Consider the following 22,878-nt stretch of genomic DNA (forward strand, 5'->3'; position numbering starts at 1 on the left):
TCATGCTGCAAGAGTGCTCAGCTCAGTAAGATGGAAACTGAAATCTTTGTACCATCTGGCAACATGCTGTGATTCAGTAATGATATGATCAAGTCCCTTAAAGTTATCACATATCTGCTGTGAAGTAGAACTCGCAATGGGAAATGGATCTGGGTCACTGTGAGGTGATGTAGTAGATTGGGCTTTTATGGGGTATTCTGATGGTGTGGATGGGGTTGGGACTGAGGAATTTTATTGCTAGTTCTGTACCAAATTTCTCTTTTAAAAATGTGTTGTTTTCTTTTGTCCGCTTTAATTGTGAGCAAATGGATTGAGTTTGTGATGCATCTCATCTTCCTGCAGGGACTTGTGCTGATCAGAAGGTTTATGATCAAAATTCTGTTACAAAAATGTGATTTAAAGCTGATTCCATCATTTAATCCCATTGTGACCCAGATTCACTGTTTCACTCAACTGGAGTGCAGTTATACAAACTGATCTGTATAAAACCAGCTTTTTGAATAATTTGAATGAAGTGTTGGTCAAGGAACCAAGAGAGAAGCAGCTGCTGTTCCAGCAAACATTTCAATTTTAAAGAATGAGAGGCAAAGAAAGAGTGTGAGAAAAGGGGGAGAGATAGAGCCAAAATATATTTCCGACTGTGTCCCCATGAGAGTCAGCCCCTTCAGGAACTGTGTCCCAGTGAGAGTCAGCCCCTTCAGGAACTGTATCCCAGTGAGAGTCAGCCCCATCAGGAACTGTATCCCAGTGAGAGTCAGCACCTTTAGGAACTGTATCCCAGTGAGAGTCAGCACCTTCAGGAACTGTGTCCCAGTGAGAGTCAGCCCCTTCAGGAACTGTATCCCAGTGAGAGTCAGCACTTTCAGGAACTGTATCCCAGTGAGAGACAGTCCCTTCAGGAACTGTATCCCAGTGAGAGACAGCCCCTGACGGAACTGTATCCCAGTGAGAGTCAGCCCCTTCAGGAACTGTATCCCAGTGAGAGTCAGTTCCTTCAGGAACTGTATCCCAGTGAGAGACAGTCCCTTCAGGAACTGTATCCCAGTGAGAGACAGCCCCTGACGGAACTGTATCCCAGTGAGAGTCAGCCCCTTCAGGAACTGTGTCCCAGTGAGAGTCAGCACCTTCAGGAACTGTATCCCAGTGAGAGTCAGCCCCTTCAGGAACTGTGTCCTATGGAGATTCAGTGACTTTAGATTAGATTGAGACCAAGCTCAGTTTGGGCAGGAGGATCCATTTCGAGAGCAAGAAGATTTCAGGTTCTGTGGTAAATGGATAGGATGATCTGTGATGAAGGTTTAATTTGTAAATTTTGCTTTGCCTCAATCTCCACTTCTGATCCTGCAGTACATTCGTGTTTCCTATGACACCAAGCCTGACCTTCTGCTCCAGCTCATGACCACAGAGTGGGAACTAGAACTTCCGAAGCTTCTCATATCTGTTCATGGAGGACTTCAGAACTTTGAACTTCAACCTAAATTGAAGCAGGTGTTTGGCAAAGGTCTGATCAAAGCAGCAATGACAACAGGAGCCTGGATATTTACAGCTGGAGTCAACACTGGTGAGAGGCCAAACAGAGTGGGACAACAAGCGATAGGGAGTTTCATGGTAGTGGTGAATTGGCGAATATTGTCCATTCAAAAAATGCTAGTTTAAAAGTAAATTGAAGATTTGCACACCTGAAGCATACATAATATATGTGAACTAGAGGTGAAATAGAGTTAAATGGTTTTAACCTGGTCGCCATTACAGAGACATGGTTACAATGTGACTAAGATTAGGAAATAAATATTCTGGGATGCAAAACATTTCAAAGAGGCAGACAGAATGGAAAAGGAAAAGTATTTGCCTTGGTTAAAAGATAGCATGAGTACGGTAATGAGAAAGGATCTTGGCTAAGAATCTCAGTCCATTTGGAGATTAGAAAAGGAAAGTAAACATGGCTGACAAGAGACAAAAGGCCCCGTAATAGCCATTAAACAATTAAACAGAACATTATCCAAATAATTGGTACTTTTAAAAAAAGTCATGAGGAGTTTTAACTTTCAAATAGACTGGGCAAATCAATTTGGCAAAGGTGATCTGGAAGATACCACTCCACATTCCCATCTGTGGCCCGGAGCAGGGCAGCTACCATGGGACTAGGGTGTAGCCTGATGTTAAATCGGAATTAAAGATTTTCCTTGAACTTATTTCACCTTTTATTCCTGCTTGTTCTTTGGAATTTAGCTCATACCTCTGTCACACCTAAAAGCCGGGCAATGATGCATAGCATTGGAGTTAATCTTTACATATTTTCAGAAATTATTATCTACAGAGTTACACGTTACAAAAAGTACAGTTACAGAATGTAGTGACGCTCAGATTAATGTGTACTCTCCTCATACAATTAAACACAAACAATATACGATTACCATTCCCCACCTCTGCCTGTAACCCAATCTTGGCCTGTGTCCCCACCTCAACCTGTATCCCTTCCCCACCTCAGTCTGTATCTCCCACATCTCCACCTGCATCCTGCCCCCTCCCCCACTTCTGCATGTATCCTCACTTCTGCCTGTATTCCAAACTTTGCCACCCAAACTCCAATCCTCCCAATTTCCCCACCATCTGCCCGACATGCTTCCCTGTAGATTCATTGCACACTCACCATATCCTAGCCCCGTCGTACTGTCCCAACAAATTCCCCCATTCCCCAGGACAAGTGGTCTGTAACACTGCTGGGGCTGACAATTACTTCTTGTTGATTTGAAGGTGTGATCCGTCATGTAGGAGATGCCTTGAAAGATCATTCTTCCAAATCGCGTGGAAGGATCTATGCAATTGGATTTGCTCCCTGGGGCATTGTAGAGAACAGAATGGATTTAATTGGGAAAGATGTGAGTATTAAAAGCAGTAATTGTTTCCTCAGATCAGAAACTTCTCAAATTGTGCAAATTCCCAAAAGGTAGGATGTACCTGACTTGAAGGCCAGGGAACCAAACTCAAGAAGGTCATGGTCCCTTTGAGTTGATTTCTCTCCAGGTAATAATGGGATGTTTTCTTTGAGACAGTTTCTGATTCCAGTGAGAGCTCCAGTGTCAGCTTTACCTTCTGGGATGGGTATGTTAGTGTTGAGTGTAGTGGGGCCGGGCACCAATAATCTGTGATTGGACAAAACACCAAAGGTCAGGGAGAGCGGTAATGTCAGTGAGGGTTAGGAAGAGGAGAAGGTCACTGAGGGTCAGGAGAGGGGGATGTCACAGGGTCAGAGGAGAGAAAGGTCACTGAGGATCAGGGGTATCAACTGAAAGTAAAGGGGCAGAGGTCACTGAGGGTCAGGGGAAGGGGGGAGGTCACTGAGAGTTGGGGGAGGGGGACAGATCACTAATATTTTGCTGTTTTTTTTTCCCAGGTTACCAAACCCTATCAAACAATGTCAAACCCTCTAAGTAAACTGACTGTGCTAAGCAACACCCACACTCACTTCATCCTGGCTGATAATGGCAGCCTGGGCAAGTATGGAGCTGAGGTTAGACTCCGGCGACAACTGGAGAAACATATTTCCCTGCAGAAAATCAACACACGTAAGGAAATTTTCAGCACAAGGTGTACCCAGCGTGTGCACTGCGAGTCAGCTCGTCGCTAACATTAAAAGAAGTTTGCCAAGTCCCTGTGGCCAGTGAGTTTCCCTTTTTCATCCTGTGCCTGGGAATATTCATAAGGCGAGGAGGACAAAGGATCACTCAATTGTCACCAGGTCACTTCTATACTTTTCAGTTTTATTGAACTTTTGTGAGCGAGAGTTGATAAGACAAGCAATAGACCTGAAGTTTGGAGATTCTTTGGTTGCTCATGATAATGTTTCTTTAGGGAATTTAGATCCACACAGTTTCTCTTTGGGAAAGGGAATGAATGTCAACTTTACAAGAATTGACAGCGAGGATCAATGATCATTCTGAAAATTCAATACATTTTACCTTTTCTATAAGTTAATAGAACTATTCCAGTTTGACAGTTTCACCTTTCTAATCCCACCAACATAGCATTCCACCTCCACAACAAGTTAGATACAGTGTAAAGCTCCATCTACACTGTCTCCCATCAAACACTTCCAGGACAGGGACAGCACAGGATTAGATACAGAGTATAGCTCCCTGTACTCTTTTAAACAGAAAGTAAACTTGGAAGTTCTGTGTACTCATTTAAACTGAAAGTAAAATGCATCGTTCCCATCAAACACTCTCTGGACAGGGATGACACAGGTTTAGTTACAACATAAAGCTTTCTCTGCTCTTTTAAACTGAAAGTAAAGCCCTCTTTATACTGCCAGAACCAGGACAGCACACAGTTAAGTACAAAGCAAAGCTCTCTCTACACTGTCCCCCATCAATCACTCCCAGCACAGGGACACCCTGGGTCGAGCGTGTGATGGTAGAAAAGCACAGCCAGTCAGGCAACATCCGAGGAGCAGGAAAATCAATACTTCGAATATAAGGTCTTTATCAGGAAGGGACAGCATGGGAAAGGTAAATGTAACACACTCTCTACTCTGTTCCCACCAAACACTCACAAGACAGGGACAGCACATTCATTTAACTGTCTGTGAATACATGCCAAATCCAACTTCAGAAATTTTCCCATGACCACATGACTTATGTAGGTGGTCTGCTGCCTGAAATTAACTTTGGGATCTTCATTTTGTCCTGTAGACCCAGTCCTGTTGTGAACAACATCACTCTTGAGATCAAATTCCCTTATAGCAAATAGTTGTTAGAGAGTTGCATGGTATTTGTCCTGGTTACATATGGAGCCTTGATTAAAGATTGTGGTATTCAGTCTGTGACCTCTCTCACTACCAAGTCAGGATATTGTTATCTCTGAACTTATTGACTTGAATTTTTGCAAAGGTGGGACTGTGTGCTTTTGGTTTGAGTTTTCCTGACTTTTCTGTTTTGTGCCTAGGGCTTGGCCAGGGAGTACCAGTGGTGTGTTTGATCGTGGAAGGTGGTCCCAATGTGATATCGATTGTCCTGGAGAGTCTCCGTGAGGACCCTCCTGTCCCGGTGGTGGTCTGTGATGGTAGTGGAAGAGCTTCTGACATCCTGGCATTTGCGCACAAGTACTCAGCAGAAGGAGGGTATGACTTTAACTCACTTACAGCTTGACAGTATGTCCATAGCAACCCAGTACTATCCAACCCATAACTGTGTGAGACTGTGTCACCTGAACAACGCAAGAGTATGACAACATTTTAGCATCTGATGATCTTACAAAGCCCTTTACTTGTTCACACTTACATTGATTTATATTTTGATCTGAATTTGAGAAAAATATGAATTTGCAAGTCAGCATATGCCATTGCAGCACAGCTTCTCTCTTAGAGCAGCTTGATCTCATTGAAAACTCTGCTGTCCCAGCCCTAGCTCACTCCACGTTTGTTCACACATTACCCAGGTGCTTGCTGATTTGCATAGGCACCCAGTCTGACAGCACTTCAATTTTTGAATCCCATTCCTTTTTAAATCACTAGTTCGACCCTCCCAATCTCTGCAACCTCATTCAGCGCCAAACCCTTCCCAACTCTGGAACCTCCTCCAGTCTCTATACTCCTCCCTATCTCTGTCACCTACTCCATCCCCTACACAGCCCTTCCTATCTGTACAAAGTTAAAAATCACACACCAGATTATAATCCAACAGGTTTATTTGGAAGCACTAGCTATTGGAGCGCTGCTCCTTCATCAGGTGGTTGTGGAGAATACTGGTTGTGATGAAGGAGCAGCGCTCCAAAATAAACCTGTTGGACTATAACCTGGTGTTATGTGATTTTTAACTTTGTAAACCCCAGTCCAACACCGGCCTCTCCAAATTATAACTCCCTATCTGTCACCTACTTCATCTCCTACACAGCCCTCACTATCTCTGTCATCTCCTCCAGTATCTACACTCCTACCTACCTATATTACTTCTTCCAGCCCCTGTACCTCCTTATCTCTATCACCTCCTCTAACCTGATGACCTTCTGAGATGGCTGCACACTCCAAACCCAGTCCTCCTCTGGTAGTTCTGACCAGATACCTTCAAGACCATCAATAATAGCCTTACTGGCATAAAATTCACAACAGAGGAGGAAAACAACAACAAACTGCCACTCCTAGATGTCACAGTAGAATGAATAGTCAATGGGGAACTTCAAACCAGCGTCTACAGGAAAACAACACGTACAGACCAAATACTGAACGACAGAAGCAATCATCCCAACATCCACAAATGAAGCTGCATTAGCACATTATTTCAACGAGCCACCACACACTGCAGCACAGAGGAAGAGCAGAGAAAAATCACCTATACAGCGTATTCAAAAAGAATGGGTACCCAGTGAACACAATCCACCAATTCTCAACAACAAACACAAACAAACAGACAAAATGCATCTAGAACCCCCAGCCACTCTCCCCTACATCAAAGGCATCTCAGAAATGACTGCCAAATACTCAGATCCCTTGGCATCATGGTAGCCCACAAACCCACCAACACACTAAAACAGCAGCGAATGAACTTGAAAGATCCTATGCAGACAACAAGCAAAACTAATGTCATTTACGAAGTACCTTGCAAGAATTGTAACAAATGCTACATTGGACAAACAGGCAGAAAACTAGCCACCAGGATACATGAACATCAACTAGCCACAAAAAGACATGACCCTCTCTCACTAGTATCCTTATATAGGATGAGGAAGGACACCACTGCAACTGGGACAACATATATACCCTAGGACAAGCTAAACAGAGACATCCACGAGAATTCCTTGCAGCATGGCATTCCAACTGAAACTCTATCGACAAACACATCCACTTGGACTCCATTTACCACCTTTGGAGAAAAAGAACAGGAAATGACATCACCAACCCAAGGAAACCGAAATACATAAATAGAAAGCAAGTCACTAACATCAGTGCTTCACCGGACTCTCACTGATGATGTTACCTCATATGGTAATGAAACGTCTGAAAACGAACCTTCCAGCTCAGTGAGCAAACTTACATCCACCCCTCCCTACCTCTGTCATCTCCTCCTGGCCCTACATCCCCTTCCTATCTCAGTAATCTCCTTCAGCTGCTACACCCCTCCCTATCTCTGTCACTGCCCCCAGCTCCAACACCCCTCCCTATCTCTATAACCTCTTTCAGTCTCTACACTCCTCCCTATCTCTGTCACTGCCCCCAGCTCCAACACCCCTCCCTATCTCTATAACTTCTTTCAGTCTCTACACTCCTCCCTATCTCTGTCACTTCCTCCAGCCTGACGACCTTCGCAGGTTGCTGCACACTCCAAACCTGGTCCTCCTCTAGTAGTTCTGACCTCAGGCCTGCCTAATCTCCTTGCCTCTGGGATTCCTGCTTTATCTCACCTCATTCCTTTAAGATGCTTCTTAAACCCGGCATGTTGGCAAGCTTCTCGTCACCTCATGATACTCTATCAAATTGTGTTTGATAACACCCCTAGGGAGATATTACTTGTTAAAGGTGCTATGTAAATGAACGTTTTTGACTCACAAATGAGTCACTCTCAGGTCTTTCATTTCCACTTGCTCTGTGCAGAATAATCAGTGAGTCAGTGCGAGATCAGCTCATGGTCACCGTTCAGAAAACCTTCAACTACAATCGCCATCAGTCACAGCAACTGTTTGTCAGCATCATGGAGTGTATGAAGAAGAAAGCATTGGTGAGCATCAACATGGGCATAGAGAACATTTATTCAGCACACAGTGAATTTCTTATTTTGTATATTTTACATTTATTTTACATTTGGCTTTCATTGTTTTTGATTTGTCATGGAAAGATTTGCCTGTTGAGTCCATCTTTAAACACTGATCTATTGAGTCAATGTGTAAACACTGGGCTGTTGATGAAGTGTATAAATGCTGGGCAATTGAGTGAGTGTGTAAATGCTGATCTGGTGAGTTAATTTGGTATTCTCTGTCACACTAAGTGTTTGAGACCAAAATATTGAGTGTTTTGGATACAGTGTATATGAAATCTTTAGAGCTAAAGGGATCAAAGGGTATGGGATGAAACTGGGAACAGAATACTCCTTTGGCTGATCAGCCACGGTCAGCAGACTCAAAGGGCTGAATGGCATACTCCTGGTAGAGAGAGGAGGAGAACTTCTTCAATGTAGGCATCCTTGCAAGAGGATTCGCAGTAAGATTAAAATCAACTAGGTGAAAGTGAGGACTGCAGATATTGGAGATCAGAGTCAAGATTAGAGTGGTGCTGGAAAAGCACAGCAGGTCAGGCAGCATCCGAGGAGCAGAAAGGGCTTTCGCCCAAAACGTCGATTTTCCCGCTCCTTGGATGTTGCTTGACCTGCTGTGCTTTTCCAGCACCATTCTAATCTTGACTCTGATCTCCAGCATCTGCAGTCCTCACTTTCACCTGGCATACTCCTGCTCCCACCTCCTATGTCTCTTGTCATGAGGTACGCTGTGATCGACCAACCTGCTGTTCATGTCTGGGCTGAAGCTGAGTGAGGCAGACGGTAGGCAGATGGTCCCTATAAAAGCTTTTCAAGGGAGAATTTCAAAAATGGAAACAAGGGTCACTAGCATTGTATTCTACTAGGTAGGCAACAACTCAGCAGCTGACCCTTCCATTAGTGATACACAAATGGTTCAATTTTTAGGTTTTTATCAATCCATTTAGCTTAACCATGGGTTTTTGTTATCTCAGACGTACAGTCAATTCTTCGATAACATGATGTTAGCATTCTTGTACAACCCCGAGTTATAGAAAAACCATGCTTTAGAAACAGCACTTAAAGTGTTGGCGATGTAATCGTATTACAGCCAACACACGTTTTAAAAGTTTGCACTTTACAAATAGTGTCCCCGATTCGTCAATCAGGTTAGAATGAATTTGCGTTGAGGAAAAGTGTGTTATACCTGAATGGTCTGTAGGTCCTGTGGTGCAGTAGGTAGTGTTCCCGCTTCTGAGCCAGGAACTCCAGGTTTAAGTCCCACTCCAGGGCTTAATGAATAACTCAGACAAAAAGGTGGAGGAGCAACTTGTAAATCCTTCCAACGTACATCAATGTCAGGCACCAGGAATGGAAGAGATTGCTAGTCAGACACTGGATGGAAAATAATCGGACCTTCTACTGTCATTATCGATACCTCCAGGCTAACATGATGGAAGTGTCACCACATAGACTCCGGTCGTTTACGGCTCCAGTTAGCTCAGTGGCTGGGTAGGTAATAGGCCTCTCTATTCCTGATGAAGGGCTTTTGCCCGAAATGTCGATTTTCCTGTTCCTCGGATGCTGCCTGAGCTGCTGTGCCCTTCCAGCACCACCAGTCTAATCTAGACTCAGTGGCTGGTGTCGGTTTGGGAGCGTCTCTATGTCCTCCCTGTGATGAAGATCACGGCATTGTGGGTCAGACCTCTCTTCAGGGACAGAACCTGAAAAGAAAATATTCATTGGTTTATCCCTGAATTTATTGAGTCTTTAACCTGTCACTCCAGTTTTGACTTTTCTCTCCGACAGATCACAGTTTTTCGAATGGGTTCCGAAGGACAGCAGGATATTGATCTTGCTATCCTAATGGCACTGCTAAAAGGTAAGACGATTTATTTAGGTATTTTCTCATAGGATGTGGAAATTGCCGAAATTTGTTGCCCAATGTCTTTGAACTGACTTGGCCGTTTCAGAGACAAGTGAAGAGTCAACCACATTTCTGTGGGTCTGGTGTTACGTAGGTCAGGGCAGATAAAAACAATAGATTTCCTTCTCTAAAGAAAAGTACCATTTCAGAAGGCATTGGTGAACTATTCATGAATTTTTTGAACAGTTGATGGTTTCGTGGTCACTATGACTTAGACTAGATTTCAATTTCAGATTGCATTGACTTTAAATTTCTTTTCCATGATGGGATTCAAACCCATGTCCCCAGAGAATTTAAATGAACCCCAGGATACCTCACCCAATGACAGTGCTCCCTATCCCACCAGCTTCTCATTGAGTTATAAAGATGTACAGCATGGAAACAGACCATTTGGTCCAACTCATCCATGCTGACCAGATATCCCAACCCAATCTCATCCCATTTGCCAGCACTTGACTCATATCCCTCTAATCCTTCCTATTCATATACACATCCAGATGCCTTTTAAAAGTTGTACTTATACCAGCCTCCACCACTTTCTCTGGCAACTTATTCCATACATGCACGACTCTCTGCATGAAAAAGTTGCCCCTTAGGTCCCTTTTATATCTTTCCCCTCTCACCCTAAACTTATGCCCCTTAATTCTGGACTCCCCCGCCCCAGGGAAAATATTTAGGAAAAAACAATGACTGCAGATGCTGGAAACCAGATTCTGGATTAGTGGTGCTGGAAGAGCACAGCAGTTCAGGCAGCGTCCAAAGTGCAGCGAAATCGACATTTCGGGCAAAAGCCCTTCATCAGCCCGAAATGTCGATTTCGCTGTAATTTGGATGCTGCCTGAACTGCTGTGCTCTTCCAGCACCACTAATCCAGAACCTTGTCTATTTATCCTATCCATGCCCCTCATTATTTTAAACCTCTATAAGGTCACCCCTCAGCCTCCAACACTCCAGGGAAAACAGCCCAACCTATTCAGTCTCTTCCTATAGCTTACATCCTCCCACCCTGGCAACATCCTTGCAAATCTTTTCTGAACCCTTTCAAGTTTCACAACATCCTTCCTGTAGGAGGGAGACCAGAATTGCACACAATATTTCAAAGGTGGCCTAACCAATGTCCTGCATTGCCGCAACATGACCTCCCAACTCCTGTAGTCAATGCTCTGACCAATAAAGGAAAGCATACTAAATGCCTTCTTCGCCATCCAATCTACATGTGACTCCACTTTCAAGGAACTATGAACCTGCACTCCAAGGTTTCTTTGTTCAGCAACATTCCCCAGGATCTTACCATTCGGTGTATTAGTCCTGCTCTGATTTCCTCACATTTATCTAAATTAAGCTCCATCTGCCATTCCTTAGCACATTAGCCCATCTGATCAAGATCCTATTGTACTCTGAGGTAACCTTCTTTGCTCTCACTATACCTCCAATTTTGGTGTCATCTGCAAACTTACTAACTATACCTCTTACGTTCACATCCAAATTGTTTATATAAATGACAAAAAACAATGGATCCAGCACCAATCCTTGTGGCACATCACTGGTGTGCCTGTGGCCTCCAGTCTGAAAAGCAACCCTCAACCACCACCCTCTTCCTTCTACCTTCGAGTCAGTTCTGTATCCAATTGGCTAGTTCTCTATGTATTCCATGAGATCTAACCTTGCTAACCAGTCTACCATGGGGAACCTTGTTGAACGTCTTACTCTCAACTTCTGCTGAATTTCCTCCTGTTGTTATCTTCAACTGTGTTAAAATCAATGTCATTAGAATTGTTCTCATGCATCCTCTCCCCCAATCTCCTGATGAAATGCTTATTATATCCTAATAAATAAATAAATCCCAAAAGGGCTGGTTCAATTTTCTTTCATAGCCCATCTGTGTTTTTGGAATTTACTTGTAATTTACTCTCAGTACCATCGTGCATTAAATGCACTGGGAGCAATTAGTGAACATGGGAAAATGTGAGTTTTTAAGATACCAAGGGAAGTGAGATTTGTTAAACAGTTTATGGTATCGTAGAGAGGAATAATGTTTAAAAAATAAATTTGAACCTTCAGGTAATAGCTGAAAAGGCAGCACAACAAGATTTCACATGGTCTTCAGGAATTATTGGGTTTCCACCCAAGATTTTACATTTTTAGACTTTAGAGTAATTAAAAGGACTATTGACTAAAGGCTACTTTTATAAGCAACTTTACAGTCTGAAATTGATCTCCATCTCCCAACCCACAAGCCCATTTTACTTTTAACACAAAAACGACAAACTTTCCTCCCTTTAGGCAAAGTTTCGAGTCTCATTTTATGAGTTTTCCTTGTTTTTAATCCAAGCGTGAGGTCTCAGTACATTCCTTCATAGTGAACATTTTTTTAATGTTTTTGACATCGAGCTGCTTGATGAAGACTAGGTGTGTGAGTTTCAGGAATATCTTAGAAACTTTCTCCTCTCAAAGTTAAGTGCTATTGTAACAGGAATTACATGGGCTTTGTATCCAAATACTAAAACTGATCAAAAAAAATTTAGGGCCCAAGTCGATCTTGGAATTCAAAACAAAAAAAATGCAAATGCTAGAAATCAGAAACAAAAGTGTTCTGAAGTTTAGATTAGATTTGAGTTATTATTGTCACGTGTAGTGAGATACAATGAAAAGTATTGAAAGTATGAAAAGAAGGGTCACTGGATCTTGAAACATTAACTCTATTTTCTCTCCACAATCTGTTGTCAGACCTGCTGAATTTTTCCAGCAATTTCTGTTTTGTTTCTATTTTAGAACTTACATGGACAATGAAGAAGAGATCTTTTTCCATATTCTCAACTCCTTCCTGGGGCTTTGGAAACTACTGGTTTGACCAGCACCAATACTGGGTTTTCCCCAGGTGTACACCATGCACCTTGTTCCCAGCAGAACAGTCTGGGCCTCCTTTTAATCTTTATCACTGTGTCATGCAAACATCCTATCAGTCAGACTTCAGAACAGGTCAAAAAAACCTCTTTTATTTTACCCTAAGTTTAAAGGTAAACATCACACAACATCAGGTTATGGCCCAACATGATTATTTGGAAGTACAAGCTTTCAGAGCGCTGCTCCTTTGTCAGGTAGCTAGTGCGGCAGGATCATAGACACAGAATTTATAGTAAAAGATCAAAGTGTCATACAACTGATGCGAAGTATTGAACAAACCGAGATTGCTGTTAAGACTTTAATCAATTAGAATGGGATTGCAGATTTTAATTCATTAATATGTAAATCCCAGAAGTTCTTTCAAGTCACATTCCAGAGATAACTTAACATTTAAGTTTAAAGTTTAAACCTTAGTTATCTCGGGAATGTGACTTGAAAGAAGTTCTGGGATTTACACATTAATGAATTGAAACCTGCAACGCATTCTAAGTGATTAAAGATTTAACAGCAATCTCGGTTTGTTCAATACTTCGCATCAGTTGTAAGACACTCTGACCTTTTACTATAAATTCTGAGTCCTATGATCCTGCCGCACTAGCTACCTGATGAAGGAGCAGCGCTCTGAAAGCTAGTACTTCCAAATAAACCTGTTGGACAATAACCTAATGTTGTGATTTTTAACATGTCTCCACTATAAGTTTAAAGACACAGCCCCAAAAAATAATCATCTCATAAATATCATACTTGTAACCACAGTTATGAACTCGAATCATTTGTTATCAGATTGTGATTACTGAACTAACAACAAGCTACCCTGCCAGGCTTTCCTATTCTGATTCACGCCTTGTCTTTCTTCCATTCCAGGTACAAATGCATCAGCCCCAGACCAACTGAGTCTAGCAATGGCCTGGAATAGGGTGGATATTGCCCGGAATCAAATTTTTGTCTTTGGGAATCATTGGCCGGTACAATTCCTTTCATTTGTATTTCTGTTACGGATTTTGGGGCATTGACAGATTCACATAGCTATCTGAGAAAACGATGCAGTTCTGTGGAATGTAAGGAAGGTAGCCACAGCTGTGTGATAATCTGGCTATATCCTGGAATGGGATAGGACAGGTGTTGGATGGGATGTGTATGTGGGATTTCTGATAGAACTTTTGATGCAGGAAGAGTAAAATATAAAAATATAGTTGCTAAGCTTATCTTTGTCCCCTTTTTTGAACAAGGATGTAACAGTTCACAATTATTCAGCTAGGTAAAAACAATGACTGCAGATGCTGGAAACCAGATTCTGGATTAGTGGTGCTGGAAGAGCACAGCAGTTCAGGCAGCATCCAACGAGCGGCGAAATTGACGTTTCGGGCAAAAGCCCTTCATTATTCCTGATGAAGGGCTTTTGCCCGAAACGTCGATTTCGCTGCTCGTAGGATGCTGCCTGAACTGCTGTGCTCTTCCAGCACCACTAATCCACAATTATTCAGTTGCCTGGCACCAGCCTTGAGTCTAAGACTGAAAAATTATTATAAATACCTCTGCTATTGTAGACAACCAAGGAGATAATGGATAGCAGGACAGGACAGCATTTAGCACAGTGAACCCATTTTCTCATTTTTAGCTCTTACTATCTCTTATTAAGTTTTCTTTCTGTCCTAGCTTGGTCTTCAATATCTTCTTGTTTACCTGCCCCTTCCGTATCTCTCTTTCTCTCCTGGCTCCATCTCCTCCTATCTGTTCAATTCTTCCTCTGCCTCTCCCACTTCAGTTTCAGCATAAATACTGGCTTTTCCTAATGACCAATAGTTCTGAAGTCACTGGACTCAAAATCTTGACCCTGCTTTCTTCCCACAAATGCTGTTAGACCTACTGAATGTTCTCCAGTGATTTCTGTTTTTGTTTAACCCCAGTTTATTTGGTTTGGATCCATTTTTACCCCCAGTGAAATTGGCTTTCCTCACAGCTAACTCTGTTTTTGTTTTGTCCTTTTTTTATATTCAATCTAAACCTTGTGATAGATGATCACTGTTCCCTAAATATTCCTTGACTGACACTGAATCCACTTAGCCTTCCTTGTTCCCAAGATCCAGTGCAGCAGTGTTTCCTTTTCTGTCAGACTTGACACATATTGCCTAGATGCAGAATTCTCCTGAAACACTCTGGGAATTGTTGCCACTCTCTTCCGTTTACACTACCACTATCCCAAGCTAGATTTGGATAATTAACGCCCCCCCCCCCCATTATGACTGTTTTATCATTTAATTTTTGCAACTTTGTATAATTTCCTTACAAATTTGTTCCTCTTTTTCATTCCACCGGCCATTAGATGTTGGAGCAGATGTAGGCTATTCAACCCATCATGTCTGCTCTACTGATCACTGAGATCATTGCTGATCTGATAATTCTGAGCTCCACTTTCCTGCTTTTTCTCTGTAACTCTTGAATCCCTTATAGATTAAAGTCCATCTGTCTGAGCCTTAAATAGACTTAACAATCCTGTTTCTACAGCCCTTTGCAGTAAAGAGTTTCAGATTCATTACCCTCTAAGAGAACATTCTTCCACATGGCTTTCTTCCTTATTCTGAGATGATGTCGATTGTTCTTAAACTCTCTCAAAAGGGGAAACAATCTCTCCACATCTACCCTGTAAGAATCTTGCATGTTTCAATAAAGTTTCCTCTTCTTCTTTAATCCAATGAGTACAGGCACAATTTTCTCAACATTTTTAAGATAGTTCTTCCATGTCTGGTCTCAGTCTAATGAACCTTCTCTGAACTGCCTCCAATGTCAGTATGTCTTGCTTTAGATAATGGGCTCAAGTAGGGCAGTGCCGTTAGGACAGTTCCATGGGGTAAACAAGGTGGGGAATCAAGGTGTGGGTGGGTGAGGGGTCTTGGTGACGGAAGGGGCTGCTGTTCAGTGCATTCAGGGGACAGAGAATAGTGCAGTGAAGGTATCAGTGGAACTGCAGGGAGGGGTTAGGATGAGGGTCACATTGGCAGTGGTCAACCTAGATGTTACTTCCAGGAGAGGAAACAGGGGAATTAGCTGGAAAATAGACTCATTTTACTGGTCAGGGCTAGCAGACATTGCAGAACTCTGGGTTGTAATTTGTGGAGAGTTAGGGCTAGGGTTTAGTGTCTGGTGACCCTTGGTGTCTGGATTTGACCTTGTGCTTACTGCTGACTCCTTTTAAAAACCTGACTGGAGATGAGGCCAATGTTTGAATAATTTATTCTTTCTAATTCTACGAGGTAACAACTGGATGGGTTTGATGGATTGACATGAAGTGCTGGTTAAATCCTATCGTATGTAAACTGTCTCTGTTTCACAGCCAACATCCTGGTCTTGTTCTGTTTTCAGCCAATGGGCAGCAGGTCTGAGTCCGCCCCTCAGGAAGTGAAAAAATCTGTAAAACAGCGGCCAACTAAAGTAAAGGGAAAAGGGAAGAGGAAAGGAAAGGATGAAGTGAAAGAGGAGAGTGACCCACGGAAGTTGGAGCTGCTGAACTGGGTGAGAATCCAGCTGTTGTAGCATTCCTGCCTCACAGCTGCTGATATGACCGTGTACTGACTGCTCTGTGCTGGTGCTGCAGGTGAACTCACTGGAACAGGCCATGATTGATGCACTGGTTCTGGACCGTGTTGACTTTGTGAAGCTGTTGATTGAAAATGGAGTAAATATCCACAATTTCCTGACCATCCCTCGATTAGAGGAGCTTTACAACACGGTGAGTTAGCATCATCCCTCAACAGAGATTGGCTGAGTAAGATGGTTGGACTGAGGTGGGGGAGGGGGCTGGGGTAACCACTGAAACAGGACTAAGTAATGACTTCATGTTTTTTTTCCAGAGGCTGGGCCCTCCCAACACTCTGCACTACCTGGTCAGAGATGTCAAAAAGGTAAGAACAGCTGCAATTCACACTGGACACCTCTAATTATGTGACAGATTTCTCTCAACATGAACAGACACCATGAATTAAATATCAGTGACCAGGAGAGGGATCAGAGGGTCAGAGTAAAACAGTGTCAGGAGTCAAACTGAGAAGAACTTGGTGAACTGACTTTCAAGATCTATTATCGGTATACTGAGATGAAGATTAACTGCGCCTGGAGGACCATCACCTCTGTGAACGATGCTCTTTGGTCCACCCAAATCCCCTTGGTCTTCCAGAGCAAGGAGTTGGCCTTGACCAAGTGTTGCAGACTGGCACATTCTAAGGTCCAGGATTATTTACTGAGGGACGCATGAAAGCTTAGGGCAGCTGCCACCAAGGCGCAGTGGGGAGAGACCATATAAGGTCTTTCTGCCAAAGTACAATGGGGGCCAGTTCAGTTATTGGACTTTTTTGGTGGTTCCAATATATGTAAATAGTATCTTGCATAATTAAGAAATGCCTTCAGGTTTGTTAGAGCTGTCGAAAATGAAACTTCAATGTTTGTTTAGTTCTCTATATACAAAGACTACACAGAACTGAACTGCTGTAGTAACTAATCTTTTATAGAAAGACTTTTTATGAATAAGGTATATTTTTGAAATAAAAAAAAGCAAAGACATTTAAACAACGTGGGATTGAGAAGATCAGATACACATCTGGAGAGAGAATGAATTGTTGGAGAAACTGTCAGAGGAGTCACTGAGTGCGGATTTGGGGAAGTGGTCTTGTAGTGTGTGGACAGGAGTGCAGTTGGGGAAGGGACAGTTCCTTGGATTAGACAAGGTGGGGGTGGGTAAGGGGTATTGGTGAGGGAAGGGGCTGTTGTTTGGTGTATTGAGGGACAGAGAATAGTTTAAAGGAGGTGTTAGTGGAACTGCAGGGAGGGGTTCGTTAAGGGTCACATTGGCAGTGGTCAACTTAGCTGTTAGGAGAGGAAATGGGAGAATCTATTTTATTGGTCAGTTCCCAGCAGACATTGCACAGAACACTAGCTTGTAATTGGTGGAGAGTTAGTGCAAAGGTGAAGTATCTGGATTTGATCGTGCGTTTACTGCCATTTCCTGACTGACTAATTTATTGTCACCTGTATCTGAGTACAGTGAAAAACTTTGTTCACCCAGACTGTATGCTTTCTATGGTGTATCTAAATGCCAAATTTCCTGAGCTGCCTAAGGAAGAAGAAGTGTGACTGGGGATTAGTATTGCTTATCTGCCAGAAGACTGGAGGATAGCAAATGTTGTTCCCTTGTTCAAGAAGGGGAGTAGATACCACCCTGGTAATTATAGGCCAGTGAGCCTTACTTCGGTTGTGGGTAAAGTGTTGGAAAAGGTTATAACAGAGAGGATTTATAATAATCTAGAAAGGAATAATTTAATTAGGGATAGTCAGGATAGGTCATGCCTCACAAACCTTATTGAGTTCTTTGAGAGGGTGACCAAACAGGTGGATGAGGGTAAAGCAGTTGATATGGTGCATATGGATTTCAGTAAGACGTTTGATAAGGTTCCCTATGATAGGCTACTGCCAAAAATAAAGAGGCATGAGATCGAGGGTGATTTAATAGTTTGGATCAGAAATTGGCTAGCTCAAAGAAGACAGGGTGGTGGTTGATGGAAAATGTTCATCCTGGAGTTCAGTTACTGATGGTGCACCACAAGGATCTGTTTTGGGGCCAATGCTATTTGTCACTTTTAAAAATAACCTGAATGAAGGCGTAGAAGAATGGGTTAGTAAGTTTTCAGATGACATTAAGGTCAGTGGAGTTGTGGATAGTGCGAAAGATTTTGCAGGTTACAGAGGGACAGAGGTAAGGTGCTGAGCTGGGCTGAGAGGTGGCAAATGGTGTTTAATGTGGACAAGTGTGAGGTGATTCACTTTGGAAGGAGCAACAGCAATAAAGAATATTGGGCTAATGGTAAGATTCTTGGTAGTGTAGATGAACAGGGAGATCTCTGTGTCCAAGTGCAGAGATCCCTGAAAGTTGCCACCCAGGTTGATAGGGTTGTTAAGAAGGCATACAGTGTGTTAGCTTTTGTTGGTAGAGAGATCGAGTTTCAGAACCAAGAGGTCATGCTGCAGCTCTGGTGTGGCCACTCTTGGAGTATTGCGTACAGTGGTCACTGCATTATAGGAATGTGGAAGCTTTGGAAAGGGTTCAGAGGAGATTTACTAGGATGTTGCCTGGTATGGAGGGAAGGTCTTAGGAGGAAAGGCTGAGGGACTTGAGGCTGTTTTTGTTAGAGAGAAGAAGGTTGAGAGGTGCCTTAAAAGAGACATACAAGATAATCAGAGGGTTCAATAAGGTTGGCAGTGAGAGCCTTTTTCTTCGGATGGTCATGGCCAGCACGAGGGAACATAGCTTTAAATTGAGGGGTGGTAGATATAGGACAGATGTCAGAGGTAGTTTCTTTATTCAGAGAATAGTAGGGGGCGTGGAACACCATGCCTGCAAAAAGAGTAGACTCGCCAAGTTTTTAAAAAAAATTTTAATAGGTATTTTTATTGAAAAAAATAAGGACATTTTTAACCTTTTTTTTCAAAATTACAAAGTAATGCAAACAAGTATAAACACTAATATACAATTAAATATATATATATAAAGAAATCAATAATAACTAAAAGACAAAAAAAGGAAAAAAAACCCAACTAATCTATCCTACAAACAACCAAAACATAAAGTAGGATATTCTACATTACTAGCAAAAAATAACGGGATAATTAAATAATTAAATACACTCTCAAAATGAATTAACATCAAGTCATAATGAAACCCGTATTTATACAGGATTCCTCCTCAGGGGGCCCCCGGACCAGCCAGAACCACTACCACAGCCAGACAAAAGCCTTTGACAATATGGCCGAAATATCTGTGTGGATATAGTTCAGAAAGGGCTGCCATATTTTAAGAATAATTCAATTTTTTGGTGGACCAAATTTGTGAGGAAGTCAAGGGGGGGTATGTTTCCTGATTAACCTGTGCCACTTCGAAAGTCCTGGAGGGCCTTCAGCTACCCAATTCACTAAGATATTTTTCCTTGCACAAAAAGAGAGCATGGAAAATAGTTTCCTCCCATGCACATCCAGGAAGGGCAAATCTGAAAAGCCAGGAGAAGAGATACTGGTTCCAATCTAATCACCATTCCCAAGATCTCTGTCAAAGCATTCGCTGCTCTGTTCCAGTATCTACAGATCTTGTGACATGTCCATAAACAATGCGTCAGAGTGCCCATTTCTAGTTTTCATTTAAGACACATTGGGGATGTTCCTACCCTAAATTTTGCCAGTCATTCAGGTGCTATATGAGCCCTATGGAGTATGAATTGCTTGGCTTCTATTGCAAATAGAGATCTTTCTGGTATTTTCCCAGATATCCTCCCACGTTTCTAGAGGGATTTCAAACCCCAATTCCTGTCTTTCGATATCTCGTTATATAATGAGTGATAAAGAGTACTGACTGAGGGTGGACCCATTGGCCACAGCACTCTTCTCTCCCATCCAATTTGTAAGGACTGTCTAATAATGTGGTCTTCTTCTGTATATAATTTTGCATTTGGAAATACCGAAAAAGGTCTCCATTAGGCAGTTCAACTGGTGCAGCTGCTCAAAAGACATCATAACCTCCCCATCGAACAGGCCCCCTAAGCAAGAGATACCTCTGGACCTCCAGGTTTTAAATGTAGCATCTGTTAGCCCTGGCTGAAAACCAGATGCTCCCACTATAGGAGTATAAGGAGAGATTTTTTGTAGGTTATCCTCATCTTGTTGCATTATCCTCCAGGCTTTAATTGTATTTAGAACAATAGGGTTTTTGCAATGGTCCATAATAGCTCTCATCTTATCTAAAAATAAAAGATTAATGAGGGGACACTTTGCTTGGGAAGTCTCAATGTCTAACCAAAAGAGACCCAGTCAGCTATATAGCATAATAAAGAACTCAACTGATACCTCCTAAAATCTGGAAAATCCAGTCCTCCCCTTGCTTGTGGAAGCTGCAGCGTTTCTAATTTGATAAGGGGCTGTCTATGATTCCAAATAAAGGAACCAAGCCAGCTGTGTAGTTTACGCAACACCAGTCTCAGCCACATCAGAGAAAGCATTCTCATTGGATATAGGAGATGAGGCAGAATATTCAGTTTAACTTGGGAGAAGATTTGTAGCTCGGGTGCTCATTGTTGTGGTTCTGTTCGCCAAGCTGGGAATTTGTGTGGCAGACGTTTCGTCCCCTGTCTAGGTGACATCCTCAGTGCTTGGGAGCCTCCTGTGAAGCCAGGAACACAAATCTGCAACACAAATTCCCAGCTCGGTGAACAGAACCACAACATTCATTTTAACTAGAGCTACTCTGCCTAACCAGGATATTAGGAGATCTCCCCAGTGTTGAAGATCCTGCCTTATTTTCTCTAGTAGGTGTACAAAATTGACTTTATACAGCTGACCAAATATTGGGGTGAAAAAAAACCTAAGTATAGAACACCCTCCAGTGAACACTGAAAGGGAAAGCAAGATCCGTCTGATAAATTGGATATACTGGCGAGACCCCCCAACAGCATGGTCTCCGATTTCGTAAAATTGATTTTATAGCCTGAGAACATCCTAAATGGATTGATCATTTGAATTAAACGGGGCATGGATATCAAAGAACTACTTAAGAAAAGGAAGACATCATCTGCTTGGAGAGTGATTTTATATTTACCCGAACCAACCTTGGAGCCATTATGTTAGAGTCGGTTCGTATAGCTTCCGCTAGTGGTTCGATTATTAGTGTGAATAATAACTGGGAGAGAGGACATCCCTGACGACAGTCCCTACCCACACTGAAGCTATCCGAACCCAAACCATTGGTAATCACGGCTGCTTTGGGGTCATTGGATAATATTGAGACCCATTTAGAAAATACCTCTCTGACACCGAACCTTTCCAGTGTATAAAAAAGATATGACCGCTCTACCCAATCAAATGCCTTCTCTGCAGCCAGAGAGACAACTAACCCCGGTATTTTTCCCTGTTGACAGGCTTGTATCGTAATTAAGACTCTTCTAATATTGTTAGTTGATCTATGGCCCTTGATAAACCCCGTCTGGTCCTCTTTTATGATATATGGTAAGACCCTCTAAATCTTAATGCTAATGTTTTAGAAAGGATTTTAAAATCTACATTTAGCGAGGATATTGGTCTATATGATGAGCAATCCTCTGGGGCCTTTCCTTTTTTAAGAATGAGAGAAATATTTGCTTCTCTCAACAAAGGCGGGAGGCAGCCCTGACTATGTGAGTAATTATATATGTCTATAAGTGGACCAGCCAGTTCCCCTATGAAATCTTTATAAAATTCAACCTGAAATCCGTCAGGTCCCGTACTTTGCCACTCTGAAGCTGTCTAATTGCATCGAGTACTTCCTGGGTTTTTGAGGGGGCATTCAGGATTGACTGCTCCAAGGTTAAATCCGGAAAGGCCAAGTTTTTAAAGAAGGACTCCATCTTCTTAGTTCTATCCCCACAGTCCTGCGATTTATACAATTCAAAATAGAACTTTCTAAAGGCTGTATTGATCCTATTACGATCACAAGTCAGAGTACCAGCTCTTTCCCGAATGGACATGTTGGTTTGAGGAGCCTTTTATTTCCTAGTGAGATATGCTAGGTATCTGTCAGGCTTGTCGCCATATTCATATAGTCTTTGCTTTGCAAATAATATTTCCCTCTTTGCTGTTTGTTTGGGTAAGTGCGGTATTCAAGGCTGCCTTAAGGGCTGTGACCCTTTGTAACTTAGTAATGGAAGGCCTGTTAAGATACACTGTCTCAGCTGCCTTCAAGCGAGCCTTGAGCAGGCGCTGTCGCTCTCCCTTTTGTCTTTTCCAGGTCACAGAATATGAGATGATCAAACCTCATGTATAAGCCTTAATGGTCTCCCACATTGTCGACAGGTTACTGGCCGTACCTAAATTAGTTTCCAAAAAGGTTTTGAATTCCTGAGAAAAAATATTTCATAAATTTGTTATCCTTCATTAAGAAAGTTGGGGGTCTGTCCCATCGCCTGTAGTCTTAACTTCCATATATACTGCGGCATGATCAGAGATTGCTATATTACCTATTTTGCAGGACAATATGGAATTCAAAAGGGTTGAAGGAGCAAAAAACATATCAATTCTAGTATGGTACTTGTGTGGATTAGAATAGAAAGTAAAGTCTCTGCCCTGGGGGTGAAGGCACCTCCACACATCTACTTGCCATAGCTCCTTATTCAGATCCCCCAATTGTCTAGATCTAAGAGATATACCCATAGTGCTCTTAGGTATCCTATCTGTCTCTGAGCCTATAGTACAGTTAAAATCTCCTCCTATAATTGTATAGTGTGCCCCAAAAGCCATCAACTTGGAGAACGCTTCCATTAC

General features: G+C 42.4%; 1 protein-coding gene across 1 annotated transcript in view; it reads left to right on the forward strand.

Moving 5' to 3' along the window:
- The window catches only part of LOC132834727 (transient receptor potential cation channel subfamily M member 1-like), a 78,466-nt gene that overhangs the window by 9,114 nt on the left and 46,474 nt on the right, over window positions 1-22,878 (forward strand). Inside the window, exons 4-13 of the mRNA XM_060853691.1 lie at window positions 1,348-1,561; window positions 2,755-2,879; window positions 3,395-3,566; window positions 4,945-5,119; window positions 7,586-7,709; window positions 9,531-9,603; window positions 13,417-13,517; window positions 15,913-16,062; window positions 16,145-16,279; window positions 16,401-16,451. Of these exons, the coding sequence (XP_060709674.1) occupies window positions 1,348-1,561; window positions 2,755-2,879; window positions 3,395-3,566; window positions 4,945-5,119; window positions 7,586-7,709; window positions 9,531-9,603; window positions 13,417-13,517; window positions 15,913-16,062; window positions 16,145-16,279; window positions 16,401-16,451 (1,320 nt within the window). The remainder of the gene's footprint in view (window positions 1-1,347; window positions 1,562-2,754; window positions 2,880-3,394; window positions 3,567-4,944; window positions 5,120-7,585; window positions 7,710-9,530; window positions 9,604-13,416; window positions 13,518-15,912; window positions 16,063-16,144; window positions 16,280-16,400; window positions 16,452-22,878) is intronic.

Source organism: Hemiscyllium ocellatum, chromosome 42, assembly GCF_020745735.1.
Source record: "Hemiscyllium ocellatum isolate sHemOce1 chromosome 42, sHemOce1.pat.X.cur, whole genome shotgun sequence".
In the NCBI taxonomy this organism is placed as follows: domain Eukaryota; kingdom Metazoa; phylum Chordata; class Chondrichthyes; order Orectolobiformes; family Hemiscylliidae; genus Hemiscyllium; species Hemiscyllium ocellatum.